The 23,476-nt window shown below is 42.0% G+C and overlaps 1 protein-coding gene across 1 annotated transcript; it reads left to right on the top strand.

Moving 5' to 3' along the window:
• The first annotated feature begins 13,792 nt into the window (after positions 1–13,792).
• Positions 13,793–18,346, top strand: MRPS33 (mitochondrial ribosomal protein S33). The gene is made up of 3 exons (XM_040062859.2): positions 13,793–13,856; positions 16,134–16,389; positions 18,007–18,346. The coding sequence occupies exons 2-3, from the start codon at positions 16,175–16,177 to the stop codon at positions 18,110–18,112; spliced, it is 321 nt and encodes a 106-aa protein (XP_039918793.1). The 5' UTR covers positions 13,793–13,856; positions 16,134–16,174; the 3' UTR covers positions 18,113–18,346.
• Positions 18,347–23,476: the final 5,130 nt, after the last annotated feature.

Below are 23,476 nucleotides of genomic sequence, written 5' to 3'. Positions count from 1 at the left end.
CTGGATCATCCCAGCTTTTGGCCCCTGAATCCTGAGCTGTGTCATCTGAACTGAAAATAAGAACAGCCTCTCTGGGGCTGGTGACAGCCCTTGACCCCAAGAGAGGAGTCCTGAGATTTTGCTAGCTTTTGACCCTGGCCACCCAAATTGTACTTGCTCCAGCAGGGAGAGCAGATGTAGTAGCTCTTTGTGTATCAGAAATACATATCTGGACTTCCTTGTGGAATACAGATGCACCAGGAAAAAATTAACTCGTATGGCTGGATCACAACCATTTTTGGCACCAAACCAAATTGTATTATTGAAAAAAACAAAACATTCCCCATTTTACCTGGCAAAACTAGAGCCCATATCAACTGGGATTTGCAGCTCTGGAAGAGTATCTGTGTCATTAAGCCATTTTTGGTGTTAAATGTACTGTATTCTCTAACTACCTTGCAGGATTATGAAACTGGCAAAGGAAAGTCAGTAATCCAAACCATAAAGGTTACAATCATCTGCATCTACTGAACCAGGTCTATTGTAAAATTTCAGTGTTGTGTTATAAAAATTCACTGTATCTGGAAAACTCTAGGTAAAGTTAAGAGTTTTACTGAAAAAAGGGACTAGTTTAATTTTTTTAGCAGTATCTTCCCTTTGTTGGTAATAATAACAGCCAGTATTTAGGGATCTCAGGTTGTTTTTTAAATAGTTCAGCACAGATGGATCCACTTCTATAACTGGATCTTCCAAGTAACTACATGTCAGTAGATAAAAAGAATTGGATGTTACAGTGGGCCTGGAGCAGCCATACTTGTTGTCTGTTCAGAGATAAAATTTAGAGTTTGGTGGTCGAAAAGCTGTTGGCTCCTATAAGAAGATGACAAACGGTTTTCTCGTATCACACCCACACAGACAGGAAAGTGCACCTGGATTTCTTTGTCAATTTTTAGCATCAAGACCCAAGCTGAAGGATGAGAACAGGGAACACTCCTAATTTTACCAACCATATTTTTTGACTGATTGTTGGATTTTCTGTATAAGCACAAGAGCCTGCTATGTTTATTCTCTATTCAGATTGAACTGGAAAACAAAACCAATTTTTTTGTCTAAACATCCAGTTTTGACAGAACTGGAAGACTGGGACTAAGAGCAGAATGGAGGATCCAGCTACTAGAACTGGTTTTTCTCATGATACTGGCCAAAGATTCGTGAGAGGGTGGGAAAGTCATATAATGGAATCACACCTACATTTCTTTCTTGTTAAACATTAGGATTACAGTCCAAAGAGCCAAGATTTGGTTGGACCCAGGGAGGTCCAGGTGCCAGGGACACTCCAAGACAGTTTGGGGCAGGAGGACTTTTGTACCTGGAAACCTAGAAAAGCCAGACTTGTTCCCTCTTCTCATTCTTAAGCATGGGTCTGAAAGCCAAAAATTGACATGCGGTTCCAGGTTTTATATTTTTCTCTGAAAAGGCATTTCAGTGGCAGTTTCTATGCTTTTTTTTTTTTTTTTTCATTTTTTTTTTTTTTTTTTTTTTTTTTTTTTTTTTTTTTTTTTTTTCCTGGCTTGCATTTGTAGCTTTATCAGGTGCAGCCTATATCGTTCCGCAAGTCATTTTAAAAATATAACTGTGAGAGAAATTGTTGGATTTTAGCCCCTCTTTAACTCTTAGAATTAAACACTCTTCTCCTTCATCATCATCATCATCATTATTCCCTTTTTTTTTCTTTTCAGGAGGGGAGAATATTGCTTCCTGCACGCATTAGGAGCCTTCCCTATGTCTCTAACCAGGATTGTTACAGACAGCCCCTTCTCAGCACAAACAGGTCATTATTAAATTCTCTTCCTCCCACCCCACCTCCGACTCACCACAGAGAAAAAAAAAAAAAAAAAAAAAAAAAAAAAAAATCCTTGTCCATCTTCCGATGAATGTAAGCTGGGAGAAAGACATTTAAAAAAATCACAACCCCCGCACGCACGCTTGGGCACACGACATGGAAACCGCTCCCGACTGTGAATTAAGGGCATCTCAGCACAGGGAGCTAAGTCGTGGGTCGTAAATGAACCAGGGAGTGAAAATGCAGTTTCAGCGACGGATTGAAAGCTGAGGCTTTCTTTTCTGCGGGTTACGATTTCAGTGATCCGGGGAGGACGCGACAGCGCCCGGGCGCAAAGCGAAAATGCCCGAAGGCACGGGACAGAGGAGCGGAGGCTGCGAGCGCCTTCGGAGCCAGCTCCTCGGGAGGAGCCGTGCGCTCTGCTGACCCCAGCCGGGACGGGGTCCCCAGCCAGGGCCGGGCTCCGCTCCGTCCCCTCCCAGCATCGCCTCCGCTCTCCCGAGCATCCTCCAGCGACCACCGCCCAGCGCCTCTCCAGAGAGCTCCAGACACCAGACAGCCAGCGCCTGTTCCGAGGTACACAGAGCCGGGGGCTGGGGCTGGGAGCGGGGAAGGGCAGAGTAAATGGACAGAGTAAATGCACAACCAATTGTAATTCGCTTTTCTTTGTCTTTTTTTTTTTTTTTTTGGGGGGGGGGTCTTTTGTTTTGGTTTTGGGGGGTCTTTTCTACATCAAAATGACCTCCACCATATTTTTCTTCCGCCTTTTTTTTTTTTTTTTTTTTTTTTCGTTTAAAGAAAAAGAACTCAGTGCCATCTAGTGGGGGAGGGGATCCAGCAAGTCAAGGCGCTGCCCATTCCCCGGGATCTATACTTCTAATTCAGTTATTCAACAGGGAGAGATGACCCTCAGTATTTCCCTGCTCTCTCTGTGATCTCCAGCTCCCCAGAGGTGATGTTTAATTTACATGGGCTCCAGCCTTCATTCTTTGTAAAGAATCACCTAATGAAGTCAAAGGAACTTGTCCTAGTGTTGTATTACCTGAAGCAGTACTGGCTCTGGGGGATGCTCTGATTACAGGATTTCAAACACAAGACAGTAATCAAACCAAACACAGATATAACAAATTACGTCTACTAATATTTTTTATCATTCCAGCGCACCTTGAATACTGGTCTCTGTGAATCCTCAGCATGTCAGCCCTTCTAATAACACAGCCAGAAAGGATGCTACCATAAAACCATCTTATGGTACCTCCCACAAACACTTGACCCATCATTCAAACAGATTTTGGGTGTTCAGATAACTCAGAACCAAGCAGAGGCTCTATAAAGGAAGATCTGAACAACAAAACACCATATAAAAGTTTGTAATCTAAACCCCAGGCCTTAACCAGTTGTCAATGTCCCTTCTATTTATTTTTTTTAATAGAAAAAGAGTTTGTCAAAGGGAAGCATCAGCCAGCTGCATAAACACGGGCTAGCCACACACACGTGCACACACAGAGACACAGGGAATAGGCACACAGCTGTCTACACACTCATGGGTAGCTGTGCACACACGGATATCTATCTGCACACAACAGCACCTAGCTGGGTGTCCTCTGCCCTCCCCACTGGCAACCCCCCAAAGAGATTAGTTTTGCCATATCTCTCTCTCTCCATCTCTCTCTCAAAAAAAAAAAAAAAAAAAAAAAAAAAAAAGAAAAAAAAAGCATTTGAATTGCAAAGTTAAGCAAGTTAGTGAATGCCAGATTTAAGACCACCTATGGAACATTAATTTACCCAGGATGCAAACACATGACGATACAATCTTTAATAACATGATTTTTGTTTCTACAGGTCTCTCATTTTTATTTTTATTTTTTACAGTGCAAAGGATGAATGTTGCTCACTTAATGAACACTATTCAAATTTTCTCCTATCCTTATCATCCAATGTGTGGCACATGTACTATTTATTGCAGAGCATCCAGATCTTGCATTGCATACACAATGATTAATTTCCTCATGGGCTTTTCTATAGTGGTGCTCTAATTGTAGTGTTGGAAGGCTGGGGGTTTTTTTACAAACATCAAGGAACTTATCTTCACAGCTCCCTGCTGAGGGACAGAGATAAAAGGCAGTATTTTCAAACACATCAGTGTATTTTGGGTACTCTATTAAAGGAACTTAGAACCTAAACTTCCAAAGTACTTGGCACCTTCTGTCCTCAGAGAGCAGCTCATGGCCCCTTTTGCTCACAGCCCCCAGGCACAGTGGGCAGTATTTCCACAAATTAGTCATGAGTGACTGAGACTGGATCCACAGAAAATGGGGACCACATGGACAGAATTTGGGAAGAATGTCATTTTTTTCAGTCACCAAGCTTCATAACAGTAACTCTCACAAAGAGTAAAACAAAATCCAATTTTCAATTTCAATTCAAATGTCCGTGACCGTGACTTTTCCTACCCGTCCTCATCTGCTAGGCTCACTACTCAGCCTCCGAACTGTCCACCAAACAGCCACCATCTCAGGACTGCAGAGTCCTGGTCCATCTGTCATCTACCGTGAATGAAAACGGAATCTGGGCAGCAAGCAGGATGTGATCGTGTATTTCACCTCATGACCACAAGTCACAGGTGAATGGCAGTCCACGGGCAATATTTATTCTGGTGTTTTCTTAGAGTCTTGATTTACTGACCTGAGGTTGTGATGAACAGTGGAAGCACACAGGAACTGAGGGAAAATTGATCAGGGATCAAGAGCTGAATGGAGTGTACCATCAAAAGAGCAGATTTGGTTTTGGAGGAAGCAGAATGAATTGCTGAGCAGAAGGCAGGAGGACAGGTAGGTGAGAAGTCCTATATCATATTTTTCAATAAAGCAGAGGGAATGGCCGACACTAAACAGCTTCACGCAGAGACTAGTAAAAGACCATACAGAGATAAAAAGAACCACAGTATAATGTTATTTTTCCAAAGGCAAAACAAAACAAAACAAAACAAAAGGCTGTTGGCTTTTCACTAAAATTGCTTCCTCCTGTTAAAACTTACTCTTCATTATTTAGCTGTCAGCTGTCAAAACCACATTAACAAACTAAGGCTGCACTGTGGACATGGCTATGTATGATAATCACTGCTCCTCATGAGAACATCTCCAGGAATGCTTTTAAGCTCAGGCAGAACAAGGATGAACTACTTTAAACAAAACTTTTCCCCAAGTTGCCCAGTGTGGATATCATGCTTGGAAAATCTCAGTCCGAGCAGTTGAAGTTTAGCAGAGCTACAAGGTACAGAACACAAAGCCAGGTAGGGAAACTCAGCCTACTGAGAACATTATCCCTGAAGCCCTGCACTGCCTCCGTGCACTCGAGTGTCCATGGGCACTGGGGTAAACTGCAGAGGGCTTGGGAGATATCTCTTCACCTCTGAAGGCATTGCCAACAGCTTTAGTCTTTTCAGCCAGGTGGTAGGATCCAAATGTAGATCATGCCACGTTTAATGTGTTGAGTTCTAAAGTACAATACTCAGAAAAGCCATTCCTGTCTCTAGAGTCCTGGGCAAACACTCATGTGCTTCCAATAACAGAGGAGAAACAAGAAAGTTTTAAAGAAAAAGAAAAGGCCTAAGCTGCACAGGTGTAAGCCTCTATTGAAAGTATTGCTGCGAGACAACTCAGCTAAAGCTCAAGGGCAATATTTAGCCCTCAAGGCTCTTTCAAATTCACTTCCCTACAACAGAAAACAGATCTTAGCCCCAGCATTCACGAGCAGAGATTCAGCTCCAGTCTGCTGCTCTCTGAGATGACAGCAGACACCCAGATCACACTCCTGCTTACTGTCTTGCCAGCTTGGTAGTCAACATCTTCATATTCTACAGCTTCTTCTCCCCTGAGCTGGACAGGCTCCCACATGAACAGACCTGTTTCCCCAAAAGCCTTGTCATGAGGACTGCTGTTTCATTCAAGCCCATCTCTGCTTCCCCCTGTTTACCTTTTGGATACATCAAGCCCAGCCTCCTATCCAAAATCCTGCTCCAGGAAAAACCCATTGCCTGCTGCAGTAAGGAAGGTGACATTGCTCTGAATGCAGGAGCTGTGCAGCAAGGTCACTTGCTGACTAAAGCCAGCTACAAAAGCAAGATGGCTCGCAACAACACCACCATTGGGCTCAGCTGAAAACAGGAGATATCACCTCATTAAAATTCATAGATCTTGTGACTCTTATAGAAATAGCAAGAAGAATCAAGGATGGCAGAGACGAGATGTTAGGGCCAAAGAGTACTGACTGAGAGCAAAAACTCAGACCTCTGTCTGCCAAAAAGAAGCATACTTGGTAAGAAGTGGCTTTTATTCTTAAAGTTGCATCTAACACATTGATCTTCAATATATTAAAGCCTGATTAATTCTGTTTTTTCTGTACTGCATCAATATGCAGTTCATACAGGCAGCCCAATGTAAAGGTGCATCCGCAGTACTGCTAGTTTCCTTGACATGGCAAGTCACACTGTACGACCTCCCCTAAATTTCTGACAGATTTCAGAATACATTGTTCATTCCCACAGATAGTTTTTTTCTATCAGAAATGTTTTGTGAACTAATCCAGTGGAAGACAGTGCCACAGCCTTTGTAGATGGATAACATGGTGTTTCATAGTGAGTGTATCACATCTGTGATTGGCTCTCAGCTATCAGTTAAATTCGTTGCTTCTTTTAGTCACAAAAGAAGAACAATGATTAATTAAAAGTCAGAATTCACAGATCTTAAGAAACCATCACAGAAGCAACTGGAGAGGAAAACCAGTAAGCAAAACAAAAACCAGCACCTGCTTGGAAAAACTGTATTCTCTAAAAGCATTCCTTCATTTTGGAACAAGGCTCAGAAGCAAGACTTCAGTCTTCATCTATCCTATTTGGCTGTGAAGTCCCAGGAGAGTAGATTAATTTAAATCATTTTTTTAAAAGGTGCGTAGAAATACACTGTGTGGTGCTGTAAAGCAGCTGACATCTAGGATGATAAACTTTTTATTTAGACACATGTATGCTGCCATCTTCAACAGTTTTGCATTTACTTCTCTTCATTTGTTATCACCAAGCATATTTGCATCAAAATAAAGTAGTTGGTTCTTCCGAGTTCACCTACTTGTGCAGTTCATTTCCCTACCTCAAGCTTTAGAACTGTGGTATCACAATTGCACCTTGTACTCTGAAGTTGTTCTAGTGAGAACTGCTGGGCCATGAAAGACAGACATTTATTCCCTTTTGCTGCAAAGGCCTCCAGTAAGTACCCACCAAAACAAGAAACGGTGGGGAGAACCAAGCTTCAGTGACCATACCCTGTTTGCCCATGATAGAGAAACTGGTCTGCAAGAACTTACTTGTTTCCAGAGAAATAATGTTTCCAGGACTAAGGAACAAAATTTCCCAAGGGAAAAAAAAAAAAAAAGCCCAACCCAAAATTTGGGACTCACAGACATAAAATCTGCAGAAGGAATTTTTCTCAGGAAAAAGGGAATAAATGTCCAGAAAGGATGTGTAGGAGCATGACTTACTCAGCCTGGGTACTAGCAAGGTCAGACAGAAAGAAGTGAACCAAAAAAAGCCTCTGCAGAATGCTTCTATAGGCTGAAGCAACTGAGGCTGAGAAGTGCGTGCAGGATTGATTATGACTCTCTAGGCAGGCAAATTCCAAAACAGAGAGCAGCTCTGGTTACATAACAGCAGCCTCTTGTCACCCACCAGGACTGCAGCGAAGAACTCCAAACTAAAACCAAAACTATTATCTGTTTCCATAACTCTACCTTCAAACGACTCTGTGAGTGGGAAAGGTTGATCAATGATGTTTATTTAGGTCTACAAAGAGCACTACTGAAATGACTGGGTACCTGGGAGTCCAGCCAGATCTTGGAAAAATCTGCTGACTTACAAATCAAGGCAGCCAGAGTGGCTATCCAGTGCTCCCAAAGACCTAACAATGCATCCTGTGATCAGCACTGGTCAAGATACCCTAATACAAGATGGAACCAAAACCAGGAAAACATGGAGAGAAATCTGCGTTGAAATGCACCATGGAGGTCAACAGGGATATACAAAATCAAAGTCTGCTGAAACTCAGGGGAACCACCAGCTCACAAACCCAAGAGGTCTAGATCCAAGACAGTATCTTGAAAAGAGTTCAGCTTGAAGAAACAGAAATGTGAACTCAAACAGACCCAACTAATCTCCTTGGATTTTACGTTTAAGAGATTGATGTATTCCTGAAAAATTCTATTGCTGGAATATTTTTATTCACTCTGTTTTCACACTTGGTCAAACAGAATTAGATATTAACAGCTTTTTGACCCCATTTGGAAGCCTTGGTGGATGTCCTTTCAGATGAAGGTTGCAAGGAATGATGGAAGAGAAACGACAAGAACTTTTATCAGCAGTGAGCCAGATGTCTCCATTATGTCTTCTCTTTTGCTGATTCTGTCATTTTAATTTTTTTTTCTTTTTTTTCCTCCCCTCTGCAATCCTCTGTTCCAGCCAAAAAAGATGTGTCTTTGTTACTGTTGCCTTTAAAAGTTTTATGTGCATGTTGTTAGTAAAGTAACAACACTTCTGTAGTATGCTTTTCCCAAGTGGAAGCTGAAGCATTTTCTAAGAATCAATTAATCTTCACAACACATTTCTGAAGCAGACATTATTTTCCTTAGTTTACAGAGGGATGAAATGGCAGATAGGTTAATTAACTTGCTTAAGGTCATCCAGTGAGTTAGCAACAGAGCTGCAAAAAAACCCCAAGATTCAACAATTCCCATTCCCAAACCCTTCATCTAACCACTAAGAAATATCCCTCCTCTTCAGTCTCAAGCACTTCATTGAAATCTGTCACTGACCATTTATTCTGACCTATTGCAGAGCCACAAATTAGTCAGTCTAAATGACGAACGTGGAAGCGTGTGGAGCTCCACAGCACCCTTCTCCTGTTCAGCTTTGTGCAGCACCCGCTACGCCGGACAGCTCATCTTCCATCACGAATGGATGTGTTACAGTTCTCCTGCAGAACTGCCAATATCATCTCAGGCATCACTCCTGCCTGAAATGCACTGCACTAAAGACAAACGGCACTGGCTCTCTTTTCCCAGGAGGAGGGGAGGCTGCCTTCACAGCCTGGCTGGTGGGGAAAGCAATAAACCAAGATGCCAACTGGCTTTGAAAAATAATTTCTGTTTTTCTCTTATGCTGCATCTCCCTCCCAAGCGTTCCCAGTGTTAGATAGCTGAAGTGGCAGTATTTAATAATGACATCTTTGTGGATTCCACTCTGGCATTAGTTTGATGAGTTACTTTAAAGTCAAAATACCCTTCAAATGCCCACCCAAAGTCTCTCAATCTCTTAACACTACACACTCTCTCCAGAGGGATTTGCAATTCAGATGTCTCCGTGGCTCAGCACGAATCGCTGTGCAAAAAAATACTGTTGAAGTTTGCCAATTAATCATGAACACTTAATGAATAACTAATGATTTCTAAACACATATGTAGTCAATGCAGTTTTACCTTGCATGTAATCCTCAGAGGGTCCTCTTACTTAGTCGGATGATTTTGTTCCCTCATGTCAGTATTTATAAAAAGAAAATGTTAGAGATCATGGTACAGCATGATGTTACCCTGGTTTTTCTGAGTTTTTTATTAGCCTTTGGATTTTCATAAATGGAGTCAGATCTTTTAGTTACTGTAGAATATTAGAGCAGTTCTTCTACCTTTCCCACAGAAGTAATATAAACAAATCCTTTGTTTTTCATTCTTTGTCCTTTGTTTGCATATTTCTAACCTGAAAACAATTGTAACTGACAATTCGTCTGGCCACTGAGGCTGAGGGGTGGAAACCCCAAAAAGCCAATCTTCTGCTAGACCCACAAATGTATAAAAGTAAAAGAATAAACAAAGGGGTCTCTTCTCTCCGCTCTTTCAGCTGGGAGCTGGATCAGAGGAACCTCTGCGAAAATCTCTTGTCTGCGTGTGATTGCTTTGTGTGTCTCGGTGACAGCATGATAGTTCTAAGCATAAGATTTAGGAGTGAAGTTGATCACTTTGTCATACAGGTACTGCTCAAATGCCTTATTTCCAAGATCAAATGATACAAGTTCAGACTCTTCTTTCTTCTAAATGTCAATAAACAAGCACCAATGAACAAACTGTCACCGTGATCCTTTTTTCTTTCTGGGTATACCTTTGCCTTCGCAGGACAAACAATGGATCAAGTATTGCATTTTGTCAAAATTTTGCCTTAAAGCTGTCATTCAGTTATAACTAAAATACATGCACAAGAAAACAATTCCAGATCACTATTGATCAAATAATATAACTCCAGACAAGATTACTGCCAACTAATTGTTAAAAGGTCTTTATTGTACTTTTATCATGAGGTCTGTTATTGTTGTTGTTGTTGTCTGCTTTGCATGTGTTCCATGAATGTCTCTCCACTCCTTTCATTGTCTTCTACCCCATGTCAATTTACTCTCCTTTCCATCTAGGGTTTTCAGCTTTTTCACTCACCCATCTCCCACTAATTTTCTTGTAAATAATTGCTAACAAGTCTAAACACTTCACTCTGCTTGCAGCAAAAAGCTCAGGAGGATCTAACAACATGTCCATCCAATTCAGCTCATCACAAACCCATCCGTTCCTGTAGTCAGTCTCTGCTGCCTCCTTCCATTCTCTTAGCATGCCAAGTCTCATTTGGACTGTGAAGACCTCGGAGTGTTGGATGTTGATTTTATGCTCCCTGGCAGAATATAGGGACACACAGAGTACCAGATAAGGTGAGCAAGACTTTTTGGGTCCATGGATTGCAAACCAGATCATTCTCTGTCTCCGCAAATTTGCAGATGTGTTGAGTTGTTGTTTTGTTGACTGATGTGACCCCGATTCTCCATCCTGAGGGTCTGTAGGCTGCCTTACTGGCACGCTAACCCTGGCTGGGTGCTCTGCAAGCAATTCTCCTCATAACCACAGCAACAACAGAGCTACAGCGACATAAATAGGCCCTTGGAAGTGCACATTTTTACTCTGATTTAATAATTGTCATAGTAAGGCTGACAGGAGAAACAACCGAGCAAAAAGGCAGAAAAATTTAACTAATGCAAACTTTTTCATATTTGTACTTCCACTACACCAAAAAGGCCATGCTGGAACCTGTAAGTACAGGCAGCAACAATACTTTGAGGCAAAAAGGAAGATGCTTCCCAGTGGTCTATGTGCCAGTTTTCAGAGTGTGAGTAACATGTAAGTAAAATATTTTTACTGACGAGGAGGAATGAGATTGAACTGATGTAACTACTGAATCAGTCAGGATGATTTACCAAAATTGACTATTAAAATACTTTGCCCAAATCCTTTAACATAAATAAAGAAATCTGAAGATTGACAAGGTAAGAATGCATATGAAACCACATCATTATTTTAGAGATAATAATTTGTTCCAACTGGCCCTGTTGAGGAGGGGTGGAATGGAGTGGGGATGGCTGCAGAGAATCGGGCTGCTTATCCCTCCAATGTACCAGAAGTGTGCTCAGTCTGAAGCTGTGTGAGGAAAAAGCCCCAACAGACAGAAGCCACATCTTGTTATATTTTCCCAAAAACCTCCTTCCTATCACAGAAGTTATTCCAGTCTGCATGGAAGAAGTATTTTTGAACTCGTAATGTTTAAACAACTCAATCATGGAACAAAATGGGGGTGGTTGTTTAGGAACCAGCAATCATAATTTGATTATAGCAAGGACAGCTGTTATAACAAGGACGAAAGACAGTCCCAGTCAGGGAAATTGTCCCTCTCTCTCCTCCCACCCCCCCTCTCTCTCTCTCTCTCACACACACACACACACAGATGCTTCAGAAAGACCTTCTCCATCAATATGGGAGAAATGATGAGAAAATTGCGATTCAAAAATAGAGATAGAAATGTAAATGAGATTACTTATGATCTTACTCCATAAAGTCATGATTGCTTAATTAACAAAATGGCCAATTTTTGGCTGAAGGACAACTTTGTCTCAGCAGCAGGGTGAAGGAAACACTCAGAAATTAAAAGCATGGTAGAGAACAACTTAGAAAGGTAAAAATATGTTCCTTAGAAAGGAAAAAATGTTCTGTTAATACAAAAAATGAAGCCTACAGAAAAAGCATAAATGGTGTGACTACAGAGATTAAAATGAGGGGTGCAACAATGATGATGTGTATGTCTAGAGATGGTAAAATAGCCCAGAATGGGCAGAATGCTAAAAAACTCGTTTTCCTTCTTAGAAAGATTAAGGAAGAAACATTTTTCTTACCTTGTAGGGAAGAAAAAAAAATTAAAAAGAAGCACTTTTCTGTCCATTAGTCAGTAATGAAAATGGTAGGCAAGATCTACTAGAGCAAACATTTTAAAATTTGGATATCTAGAGAACTTTTTATGTGAAAGTGTTTGAGTAACTGGCTAAAGAAATTCCATTAATGTTAATTCTTAATAATCACAGAATCATACAAAGGCTTGGGTCAGAAGGGAGCTTAAATATCATCCAGTTCCAATCCCTCCCTGCCATGGGCAGGGAAATCTGGAAAATCTGGAAAAATGGGCAGTAGATCAGGAATATAAAGGAAATTACAGTATCATGCCAATATGCAAAAAGGACAAGAAAGCAGATTGGGCTGCCCAAGCCATGAGGCTGCTTTGCCTGCGACAAGCATGGAAAAGGTGACAGAAAATTAATCGAGGAAGGATGACAGAATAACAATTTGTTCAATGCTTGGCAGAATCTGCTCTTCTAGAAAACAGGGCAAGCCAGACAAACCCAATTTCCTCCTTCGATGGCATTACACGTTTGGCATATAAATGCAATCACATAATTGTCATTTACTCAGATGTTTGCACAGAGTCTGACTTAGCACCTCCCGGCACTGATTAAAAATTAGCATAAATCAAGCGCTGGGAAAGCTCACGTCTAGTGGGATTGGCAGTGGCCAGAAGGGTTCTGGGGGAAGCAGAGCAGGGTCAGGTGCCCATCCCCACACCCCAGGCACTCCCCTGGGCACACATCCCACTCCAGCTTTGGGGCACGAAGGTGAGTGAGCAACTCACCACCTTCACCAGTATCAAGAGACCCAGAGGACACTTGTGCTCAAAGACTGATATTGCACAGGTAAATTTGCCAAGGCAGATATATTTATGCAGCTGAATAACCATCTTTGAAAGCACGCAGCAGGAGGGAAGCAAAAGTTAAGAGGGGAAGGAAGGACTGGCGAGGAGCACAGGAGACACACGCCCTGAATCTGGAGTAGAGAAACAATCTCTCAAAGTGGTTTGGAAACACAGCGAATGACAAACATTTGTAGCTCCCAAACTCCCCCTTTCACCTCATTTAGGTAAAACTAGATTTTGGCATTTGTCCCCGTTTGCAGCCTGGTCAAGGCCACGAGTGAAGACATCCGGCTTTCAGCTCTTTGTGCAAACACATCCCTTCTCCCAAGAGTAAAACCAGCTTGGTTTTATCGACCCGAACACAAGTTCTTATGGAGCGAGTCCGCGGCCTGGACATGTCAGTGTGGGCATCTCACGCCACCCTTCCCTGGCAAAACCAAAGAATAAGGCTCTATGTAGACTTGTCATCAGCTTTTAATGAGGATAACCGCTTTTCTCGTTTCATTATTAGATTCAGCACGCAACTCCAAAGCTGCTTACAGCAGGAAGGGAAATTAAAGAGAGGAGATCACAATGAAAACGTTCTTGACGCAGGCGGCTGTGACCCTCTCGTGGTGTGCGGCATTTTCGGTGGTGCTGCGCAGAGAGCTGGACGCGATGATCCTTGTGGGTCACTTCCAGCTCGGGATATTCTGTGATTCCGTGACTCCCTGACCGCGGGGACAGCACCCAAGGAAGGGCTCCCGAGTGCGGGGAACGAGGACAAACAGCAGCGGGAGGAAGAGGAGCAGGAAGATCCCGCCCTTGGCGCCCGTCCCGCCCCTCGCGTCACCCGTGCGCGCCGCCTCCCCTCCGGCAGCGCCGCCGCTCTCCGGCCGCGGTCAGCGCGGGGTGAGCGGGGCAGAGCGGGGCTGGACGGGGGGATCGGGCTCCGGGAATGGGCTCCGGCACCGGGCGGAGCCGTGTCCCCGGGAATCGGCCTTCCCGTCCCTCAGAGAAGGGGGGCCGGCGCGGCCTGAGGCCGGCGCCGCGCCCGCCGCGGGTTGAGCTCTGTGGCGGCCTGGTCTTCCCCTCGTGCTCCTGGGAAAACCAGAAGCAACGCGGGGGAAAGAGCGTTCTCCTGGCGTGTTCCGAGTGAGAAGGGAGCGGTCTGAAACAAGTTGGTGCATCGGGAATAAAAAACAGCCCAGCCCAGGACGGGAGCGCTTGGCTTTGGGTGGGAGCAGGGAGCCGGGAGCAGGTGGTGCGGCAGCACTGAACACTGGCTTTGGTCCGGGTGTGCTGGTTCATAGGGGGCGATCCTGAAGATGTCCTTGCTGGAGGTGACAATAACGAAAGTAGTCTTTCATCTCACAGATGTAACATCTCACAGAATCACCCCAGAACAGGCTTTGGATAGCTCTGGCTCTTGGGAGTCTGCAGCCTTTGCTTTGCTTCTCTCTCAAGCGTTCTTAGTTGGCCAAAGATTAATGGAGGTCTCCAGCCTTAGCTTGGGCTCTTACAATGCCTTTAGTGATTCAGAAGTGAAAATCAGGTTCCTCAGACCACAGATTTGCATTGTTCAGGAGCTAAAGGTATATTCATTTTGAGGATGCAGTAAGGAGAGGTAAAACAAGTTGTGTGTTTGAGTCTGGTGATAAGGACACACTTTTGGAGTCAGGTGGTGGAGAGTTTGGGGGACAATTTGTTGCTTTGTCTCTGAATGTGGGAGAACCTGCTGTTCTGAAACAGATGATTTAGCAAAACTTAGTGATTATTTCCCCCTGTAATAGATGCTCACGTTGAAGTGCTGCAGTCATTAAAGAGCTTCTGTCTTCTCACACTAGGCTTACTAGCTCAAGGTCTCTTATGTTTCATCTTCCCTTTCATTACTTTTTCCATTATTTTCTCTTCTCAAATTACTTGTATTATTTTCATGCTTGATTTTTTCCCTGCTTCCTTTAGAGCGCTTTGCTAGCAGGAGTAAATCAAAGCAGGTCCTCCAGTGAGCAGTACATGACGTTATGGATACTTCAGATCTGTGTTATTAAACAACAGGACTCTGTGTAATCATACTGAAGTGGACTTAGCATTGTCCTGATTATTACTCTTACCCATAATCTTTAATTTGTTATGCTCATAATCTGGAATCAGCTGTGCAATATATTTTAAAACAAGAATTTTGAAGTTTAACCTCAGTGTCATGCTCTTGAATGATCCTGCTTAATTCGTCTGAAGACTTATATTATCACCCATTCAAAAAGGCAAAGTACAGACAAGACACAACTCCAAATACAGGACTATGGGATTCCTGTTCTTGTCTACTACAACCCACTCTGCAGAGAAAGAGTAAAGAAGACTTAAAATGGGGAGGGTTAGAAAAGCTGAGAGAAAGGCCTTCTCATGCTTACCTTAGGAGAGTGGATGTTGTCTGGTGGCCTAATACCAATGATTTTGTCTTTGGGGCATTTTTGTTGCAGAGGTCTTTAGGTAAGATATTACTAAAAAAGAATGGGAAGCTGCTGATGGATTTTCTTGGAAAAAAAGAATCTGATATGGGAAAACTACTTTTTTCCTCAAAAAAAGAGAGATATCGTGTGAGACTGAAAAGAATGGAGAAAAAGCTGATGGAGATGATCAAGGGAAGGGAATTGAGATGGGAAAGATCTGTGTGAATCATATAGAGAAGCATGATTTATTTAGTCCATTGTCACATGGATTATAACATTAAATAGGGTGAGAAACTATCATAAGGAAAAACTTCCAGGTCATTTTTTCTGTATGTTGAAGCGGTGTCTTACCTTGTGCTTGTGTAGCAGTCAGTGGTATCACACAGGTGTGATTTCTGGCAGAGCTCACGCTGTAATTGTTCCTCTGGCTGGAGTTCGGGGGTTGTCTTGAGCAGGCTGAGTGGGTTCTGCTGATAAACCGTGTTAGCCGTGGTGAATCGTGGTGCAGTGGAGGTACTTTTATAGGTGGTACTGCTGTCTGTAGGCTGGGAATTGTCCCTGAATTCACGTAGATATTCTTTATATGCAGGGTTGCTAAAGTATTGGACTGATTTTATGCAAGGAATGTGTGAAGTCGAATGAGCGGTGTATGATACATTCCTTTGTTTGCTTTAATTCTGGGATAGCTTGTTCTACTCAGCCACCTTAAGAGTTGTGGTTCTCCTGTTTCCTTTTGCAGGAAGGTCCGTCTGTCCATGCGTGCCCAGCGCTCCTGGCGAGATGTCCAATGTTTCCAGCTATGCCCTTCGCATGGCCCGGCTGAGCGCCCAGATATTCAGTGACGTTGTCAGGCCCACTGACTCCAAATCCATGAAAGTGGTGAAGATGTTCAGCGAGCAGCCCCTGGCCAAGCGCGAGGAGGTGTACAACTGGTACCCCCCCCACAACACCTACTACGCCCTCATGAAGAAACTCCGCTACTTTGGGCTCTACAGGTGCTTCCTGTGCTTGTAGGGTGGGAGCAGGACTGGAGATGGGAAAGGGCTGGCTGGGAGTCTTGTGGCAGTTGTTTTCCTCAAGGGAAAGAGGAGAAATGTTTAGTTCTGAATACGTATGGAAATAGGCACTTGATTGTTGCACTGAGGGCAAGCAGAGCAAAGCAACTGCTGTCTAACTTTTACCACAATTGGAACCTTTTTTGAGAAAGACTTGAGTGTAGCTGTGGACAGGCAGTTACCTAAGAAATAGGTCCCGCTTTTGCCTTGTGGGGAAGAAAAGAAAGCTTTCTGATAGACAAGAGATGGGTCTGTAGCTCTGAATATGGCAAATGAATGTGCTGCAAAGAGGTGATGTTAACACCAGACTAACCATATATTTCTCAGTCATTTGACAGCTAATAAGTGAAATTTAGAAGAGATGGAAAGTCTCTGTTAGGCCAGAGGGCCTTTTTATTCTTCAAAATAAATTAAATTAAATTCAAATGTGATTTAAATAGTCTTGTTAATTCCAGCTTCATCCAAACCAGTTGTCTAATGTCTAAATTAACTTGCACAGTCTGTATCAGGGAGAATTGTACTGCTGAAGATCATCAGCAGGAGTCAAATGCAATTCTTTTACTTCAAACAGGTAGCACTAAAAAAATCTTTAAAAGTGAGGCTGCAAACCCCGTATAGTCTTAACAGATTGCCTGTTGCTAACAATACTAACCCATCAAGGATTGCATCCAGGGTGCTCTTGATTTCTAGACTGGCTGTTTGTTTACACAGAAAGCCTCAGTGTGATGCTAATGTTCTTTACTCTTCTCCTTCCCCTAATTAAGCTCCTTCTCTAGCTGCTCTGTATACAGAGAGTTGGTAGAAGAAAAAAAAAAAGCGTAATGAAGAATCATAGACTAATGGGGCCGGTAATAAATCACAAGCTTTTTGTTTCTATTTAGAGAAGTTGTGTTTAAAAATAGCAGTGCAGCAATCTTGGGCCACATAGGATGCCGTTATGACTTTTGAAAATCACTTTGCACTAAAAAGTACTGCTAAAAAATACAGGGACAAATAAATAGAATTTATTAGAAAATGACTGAGTATTAATTATCTCTGCCAGCCCTTTCATCCTCCTTCCTGCTTTATTCTCTTGTTAAGATTCTACCAGTACTGATGCCATCTTCATAACTCATTCCTGAAGTGACCTGAGAGCAGTGCCATGTGCTGTAATTACTGCTCAGCATGGCCCTGTTTCCCTAGGAGCACAGTGTGCTGTGGCTGCACTGCTGAGCTGGATAACAAGGGGGGAAATCTTACTCTTGTCTCTTGCTGATTTTTGCATTTTACTGCTCGCTTAAACCAAGGGGATCAATAAATGCAATTGAAATAATACATATATGCATACACCCTTTGTTGCTGAAAAGGACAACCCTGTTAGTTCTGAAAGTATCAGGAAATCTCTCACGTTATTATTCATAGATACTGCCAGCAATAACATGGAAAACATTGCAGCAAGCTTCAGTAGGGACTTCATGATTAAAAAAAGGTTTTTTTCCTGAGCATATTGTTCAAAGAACTATTCATATCCCTGCATCCCAAGAAAAAGAGTAAACTTTATTCCTTCTTCCCCTCTAGGGATGAGCATCAGGACTTCAAGGAGGAAATGAGGCGATTGAAAAAGCTCCGTGGGAAGGAAAAACCAAAGAAGGGGGAAGGAAAGAGAGCTCTGAAGAAGAAATAGAGCTGCTTGAACACTGTAACTAACCACTCTGGAAATGCTGGAGAATGGCTGGAGAAGGCTTGGCATGTGAGCTGTGTGTGGGGCACAAGAAACACACTGTGAAATACTGGACTCCACCTTGGGAATGCACTTGGGTCTTTGAAGTTTTACTGGTTTTGAATTTCTGTACTTCAAGTATACTGTATATTGCAGCACAGTAATAAAAAGAAAAAATGCTCGGTGTTTTTCTTGAAACCACCTGTAGCTGTTTCAGTTTTTCTTGATCTGGAAATTGTTTGCTTTTCATTGACTGCTTTACTTTCTTGTATTAATATCAACACTGTTTTCCATGTGGCCACAAAAAACCAAAAATTCCTGCTTCTGATGCTGCTCATTAATCTTACCTATTATAATTAGTTTCATTTCAGGTAGCTCTAGTGCTGTTTTTCTTTCAAGTTTTTTTAGGTTTTTAAGTTGCTCTTACACTCTGATGTTCTCCACTGGACAATACTTCCCAGACCACTGCCTGCCCACAGCACTCTCATTGTACCCTAAAGTTTTAGATACTACAACAGAAGAGGCTGAAATATTAAGTAACTAAATCCATATAATAATGGAACTATTATATGCAATAATGAAATTTAATTTATTTTTTTTTACAGTAAACTTATTCTGAACTGCCTGGAAGACATGTATGAAACACTACCTAAGATGATAAACTTTTTTATTAGCATTTTTATTAGCATTCAGTAGGGGATTTATCACTAGGCTCCTTCGGTTGCTACTATTAATGATCTATCTAAATTTGTAAGACCTCAACAGCTCTACCTCACCAAGGTTACTAATTGAAGAGGTGCTGATTGTGTTTAAAGGTGTTTCTGGTGAGCTGCAGTTCTTGTTCGGTGTCCTTACTTCATGTTGCCTGTTTTTCTAAGCTCTAAGAGAAGCTGGTTTTAGGAAATCTGCAGTGCTGTGGGAGAAGCACCTGAGTTCTTATCACAGTCAAAAAAATGCTGTAGAAGTTAATTTTTTATATGTACTGCTCTGTACTGAAGTGTTAAGTTTCTCTCTTATTCTAATTTAAAATCCTTTTAGTAACTTAGAACTTTTGCTCAAATGTGCAGTGACATGTGTAATGACATTTTTGTGTTCCATGTGTTATCTGTGGGTTGTGACCTGTCTGATACTGAGCTACCCAGAGCCTGTGATGGGCCCTCCAAGAAGTTCTTGGTTCCTGGGACATGTGCATGTTGGTGAGGGGAAGGGTCTGGTCCCCTTGAATTCACCTTTGGGAAGTAAGGCAGCATGAACTCACATACTGGGCAGGAAAGAGAATTATCCAAGTAGAAAGGTTGCTGCTGCTGCCTGACACTTTCTGACTACGAGTGTGAGGGGTCAAGTTGTTAAGTTGCTTGCTTTGGTGAAGAGAAAAACCCACTCTGAACCTCTTCAGCAGAGCTGCTGCAGCAGCTCTGCACAGCTCTTGATTCCTTCTGAACTTAAATCCAAGATAAATAAAAATATTTTTCCTGCTATTCAAGATGAAAAATCAAGACCATCTCTTCTGGTGCTGTGAAACTCTTAAGGATTTCACAGAATAAACACCCAAGAGACCAAAAGTGTGCATGCATCAAAAAGGGAATTGTGGTTCTGGGAAGGAAGTATGAATGGCCTTAAACTTTGTGTGTGGGGCCAGACTTGGTTATGAGTACACTTAGAGCAATATATAAAAAACCTGTACAGCATGATGAAACTGATGGAAGTGCCTATGCGATAGGAGATATGAGACAAATGGACTGAATAGTTGATTTTCACCTTTTTTTGTGCAGCATTTACAAAAGCAAGTGGTTGGAGGAAAAAAACCCAACCACTTTCTCAAAAAGTGTAAGTACAAGAGAGGTTGCCCTACCTATTTTTTCATTATTTTTCTTCCGTAGTACTCATTTGGTCGAACTTGGTATTTTCAAAAATGGTTGTTTCCCTTCCCCTAAGTCTTCACCCTAAAATAATGGTGATTCTGCCAGTATGGGAGCATATCCTAGTGTCAGTATGATCCATTGCTTGGTAGGACCATTAGCATAACTATTTTGTTCCAGAAAATACATCCTTCTCCTTTCCATAGCTGGGATAGAAAAAGGCACTTTCCTACCTCCCTTCTAACCTTTGCTCTGTCATTTTGGAACAGGCATGGCCTGAAGACTGCATTTTGTGAATCACAGGGACTAGACAGCCTGGGAGTCAATCCTGAAGCATCACACGAGGTATTAATGCAGAAGGTGTATTTAGGAGAGGGAGGAGAGTTCCAGCCACATTCTGAAGGGTAAGGATAGGAACACTTACGCTTTATACAGCTACTGGTATAATGGTGTTTCATGTGCATCCATTTTTTGTACAAATCACCCAGTTTAACTAGATCTTCATTTTCACTTTTCCCCTTAAAATGCTTTTTCTCACTGTTGAAACTGCCATGTCTTGCTACAAAATTCACTCTTTTCCTGAGGATATGAACTGACCTCAGAAGATGTATGTTTTAATTCTTGATCTGAATAAACCTGGTTAGAACTCCAAGGGGCTAGCTGAGAGTAGAAACTAACCTCTTCCCAATCCTGAGCAGCTTTATTAAGTGCCAGTTTCTTTATTTTGCAGTGCTTTAGCTATGCCTGTCTTTAATTAGACTCTGCTATGATGTATTCATAGCTGCTGAGCACTGCTGTGATAATCACAAGCTATTTTGTAAACAGACTGACCCAGTTGCTGTATATATCCTATAGGGAGTGCAGCTCTTGCCAGAACCTCTTATTATTGCAAGCCCTGCAGAAGGCAGAAGCTCTCTTGCTTGTGACTGTACTCTCTAATGGTGGAAGGAAAAAAAGCCTCAGTCTTGCTTTCTGGCAGAGGTACCAGTGTGTTAAAATATCTGTGCTCTGATCACAAAAGTACTAACTTGAACAAAGTTTCTCCTAATGTGGAAAGAGTCTGTTCTTCTCATTAAATCATCACGCTGAGTTTACACAGCTCAGTGAAATGCACCTGAGTTACTCTAAGAATGCTTTGTCTTGCTTGCCTTTGCTTCCCCAAGAGTAAAATTAGAATAATGATCACTTAGTGAACGGCGTCATGAGGTTAAGCTGCTTCGAGGATGGGAGTTTACCCCAGGAGAACCCTGTAAAGGGCAGCTTAGTCTGGCTGTGGTAGGACTTGTAGCTCTGTGTGTTGCAGAGAGATGGTTCTATGCAACAGCTGAGGACATTTTTAACACATAAGATTAGCCGTGGTATGTTTGTTCTGCTTTAGATGTTTAAAATGTCGAATGCTGAAAAAAAACTTGATTTGGTCAGAAAGTGAAAATAAAAATTAAAAAAAAAAATCACAGTTATTTCTTAAACTAACTATTTTTGAAAATCTGGAGTATCTGTGTACATCTTCCTCTACCACCTTGAGTTGAAGGCTATTTTAGGATAATTTAAGAAACAACAATCAACAAAGGCTACATTTTTGAAAATAATCACAAATTTGAAAGTCTGCTTTGATGAGGGAATGACTGCATTTTGTGTTCTTTCTTTTAAGTCAGAAAGGATAATATGCAAGGGAAACAAATGCTATGGGGATCTCAGATCAATTTCCTTAAACTCAGTTCTCCTCTGTAACTGATTATGTAACTTCTTCTACAATCCCTTGGCAGTAGATTATGAAAAGAAAATCCTTCAAGGGGACATTCTCTGTTCATCATCTTGATATTGAGATGTGTAAGAGCAGAAACTCTTCCTGATTAACCTCCTGTAAGGGCAGCATCATTTCTCTAAACTGTCCAAACAACAATGGAAAACTCAAAGGTTCTAATAAAAATTTAAGAGGAAAAAAGATTGTATGAGGCAAGTATGAGAAAGCAGAAATGAAAACAATGCCCTTATCACAAATCCTAGGGGTAAAACTTGAATTATGTGTGTAGGCCAGGTATTTAGAATGGATCTTTCTGTGCCTGCACAGCTGGGGTAGCATGAAAAAAGGTGGTTTTGTCTTTTCACTTTCTTCTTTTCTTTCCTTGTCCTTTTCCACAAGTGCAAAAATAATAATAATGAATACAAAGAGGAAGGAACAGACAGGAAAACATCTGAAATAATTTCTTTTGAAGGCTCAATTACAGCAGAGCACAGCAATAACGTGTTCAAATGGGGAGGAGCATAACTGTAGACAGATATTAGAGGGACATCACCACCACTCTGGCTGGGAAGTTATTTAGGATTGTCTAAGGGGATAAATATGAAGTCAACAGCATGATGATCATGACATCAAAGTGTCTTTATACATACTGTGTTGAATTTTTCTGGGTGGAGTACTGGGGAAAAATCCACAAAGTGAAATATTTAGAAAAACTGAGAAGATTACCAAGAAGTGGGTTTGGTTTGTGTTGTCTGAGTCAGGCAGAACTGGGCTGAGCCAAGTATTATAAAATATAGCACCGGGACCACGTCTCTCCTGGAACAGGAGGAGGCAGACTGGATGACCTAATACATTTTCTCATATCATAGCTAGGTCTTTGAAAACAAATTGCACCAAGAGCTAAAAAAGGATTTTTATATCCATTAGGTTTTCTGTCTCTGCTTGAAAATACTTCACTTCATCCCAGGGCTCCTAATGCTGTTTGTAAATATTTCACAGAGATCAGAGGGTCTCTCTCACTTCAGTTGTTGTTTCTGTGTATCTGATGTTTGCCTCATGGGCTGCTTCAGTAAATAGGCTTTTAATGGTATTAGGAGCAAAAAGCACCAGAGCTCCAGAAATTCTAAAAGCCATCCTACTGCCACACACAGTGGTGTGTTGCTGTAAATATGTAATTGTGAATGCATCACATTCCTGTTTCCACTACAGTCTTGACTGGATAAAGGTGAGTGGGGTCACTTGACTCCCATCTTTCAAAAGCAGATCTCTGAAATGCGATTCCAGATTAAAACATCTCCAGAAGTGGCCTCACTTTAGAAGCTGTGTAAATATTGAGTATCTCCAACTGGTATCAATGAGATTTACCTCTGTGCCACAGGTAAATCCAATGCCAGCCTTTGGCTGATAGCGGTCTCTTCAAGACAGTGCTTATGAAACCTCATTTCTCCAGAGACTCTGTCATGTCTGTGCATGCCAAAGGCTCTTCCCCAGTGATATTCCCCAGCTGGACTCAGTGATCCTTGTGTGTTCCTTCCAGCTCAGCATATTGTGATTCAGTGTTGATCAGAGTAATGTCAGGCTATCTGGGTGCCATGCATTGGTTTTTGTAGAGAAGAGAGCTTCAGTGGCTCCAGGAGAGCCTCATCTGTGAGAGACTGTGCTGGCAGCCGGGTGGTGGTGACTTATTTACAACCAGCAACCACTATGAGACATTTCTAATTTCTA

This window comes from Hirundo rustica, chromosome 4 (genome assembly GCF_015227805.2).
Source record: "Hirundo rustica isolate bHirRus1 chromosome 4, bHirRus1.pri.v3, whole genome shotgun sequence".
Taxonomy (NCBI): Eukaryota; Metazoa; Chordata; class Aves; order Passeriformes; family Hirundinidae; genus Hirundo; species Hirundo rustica.
This window is presented reverse-complemented; position numbering and strand designations above follow the sequence as displayed.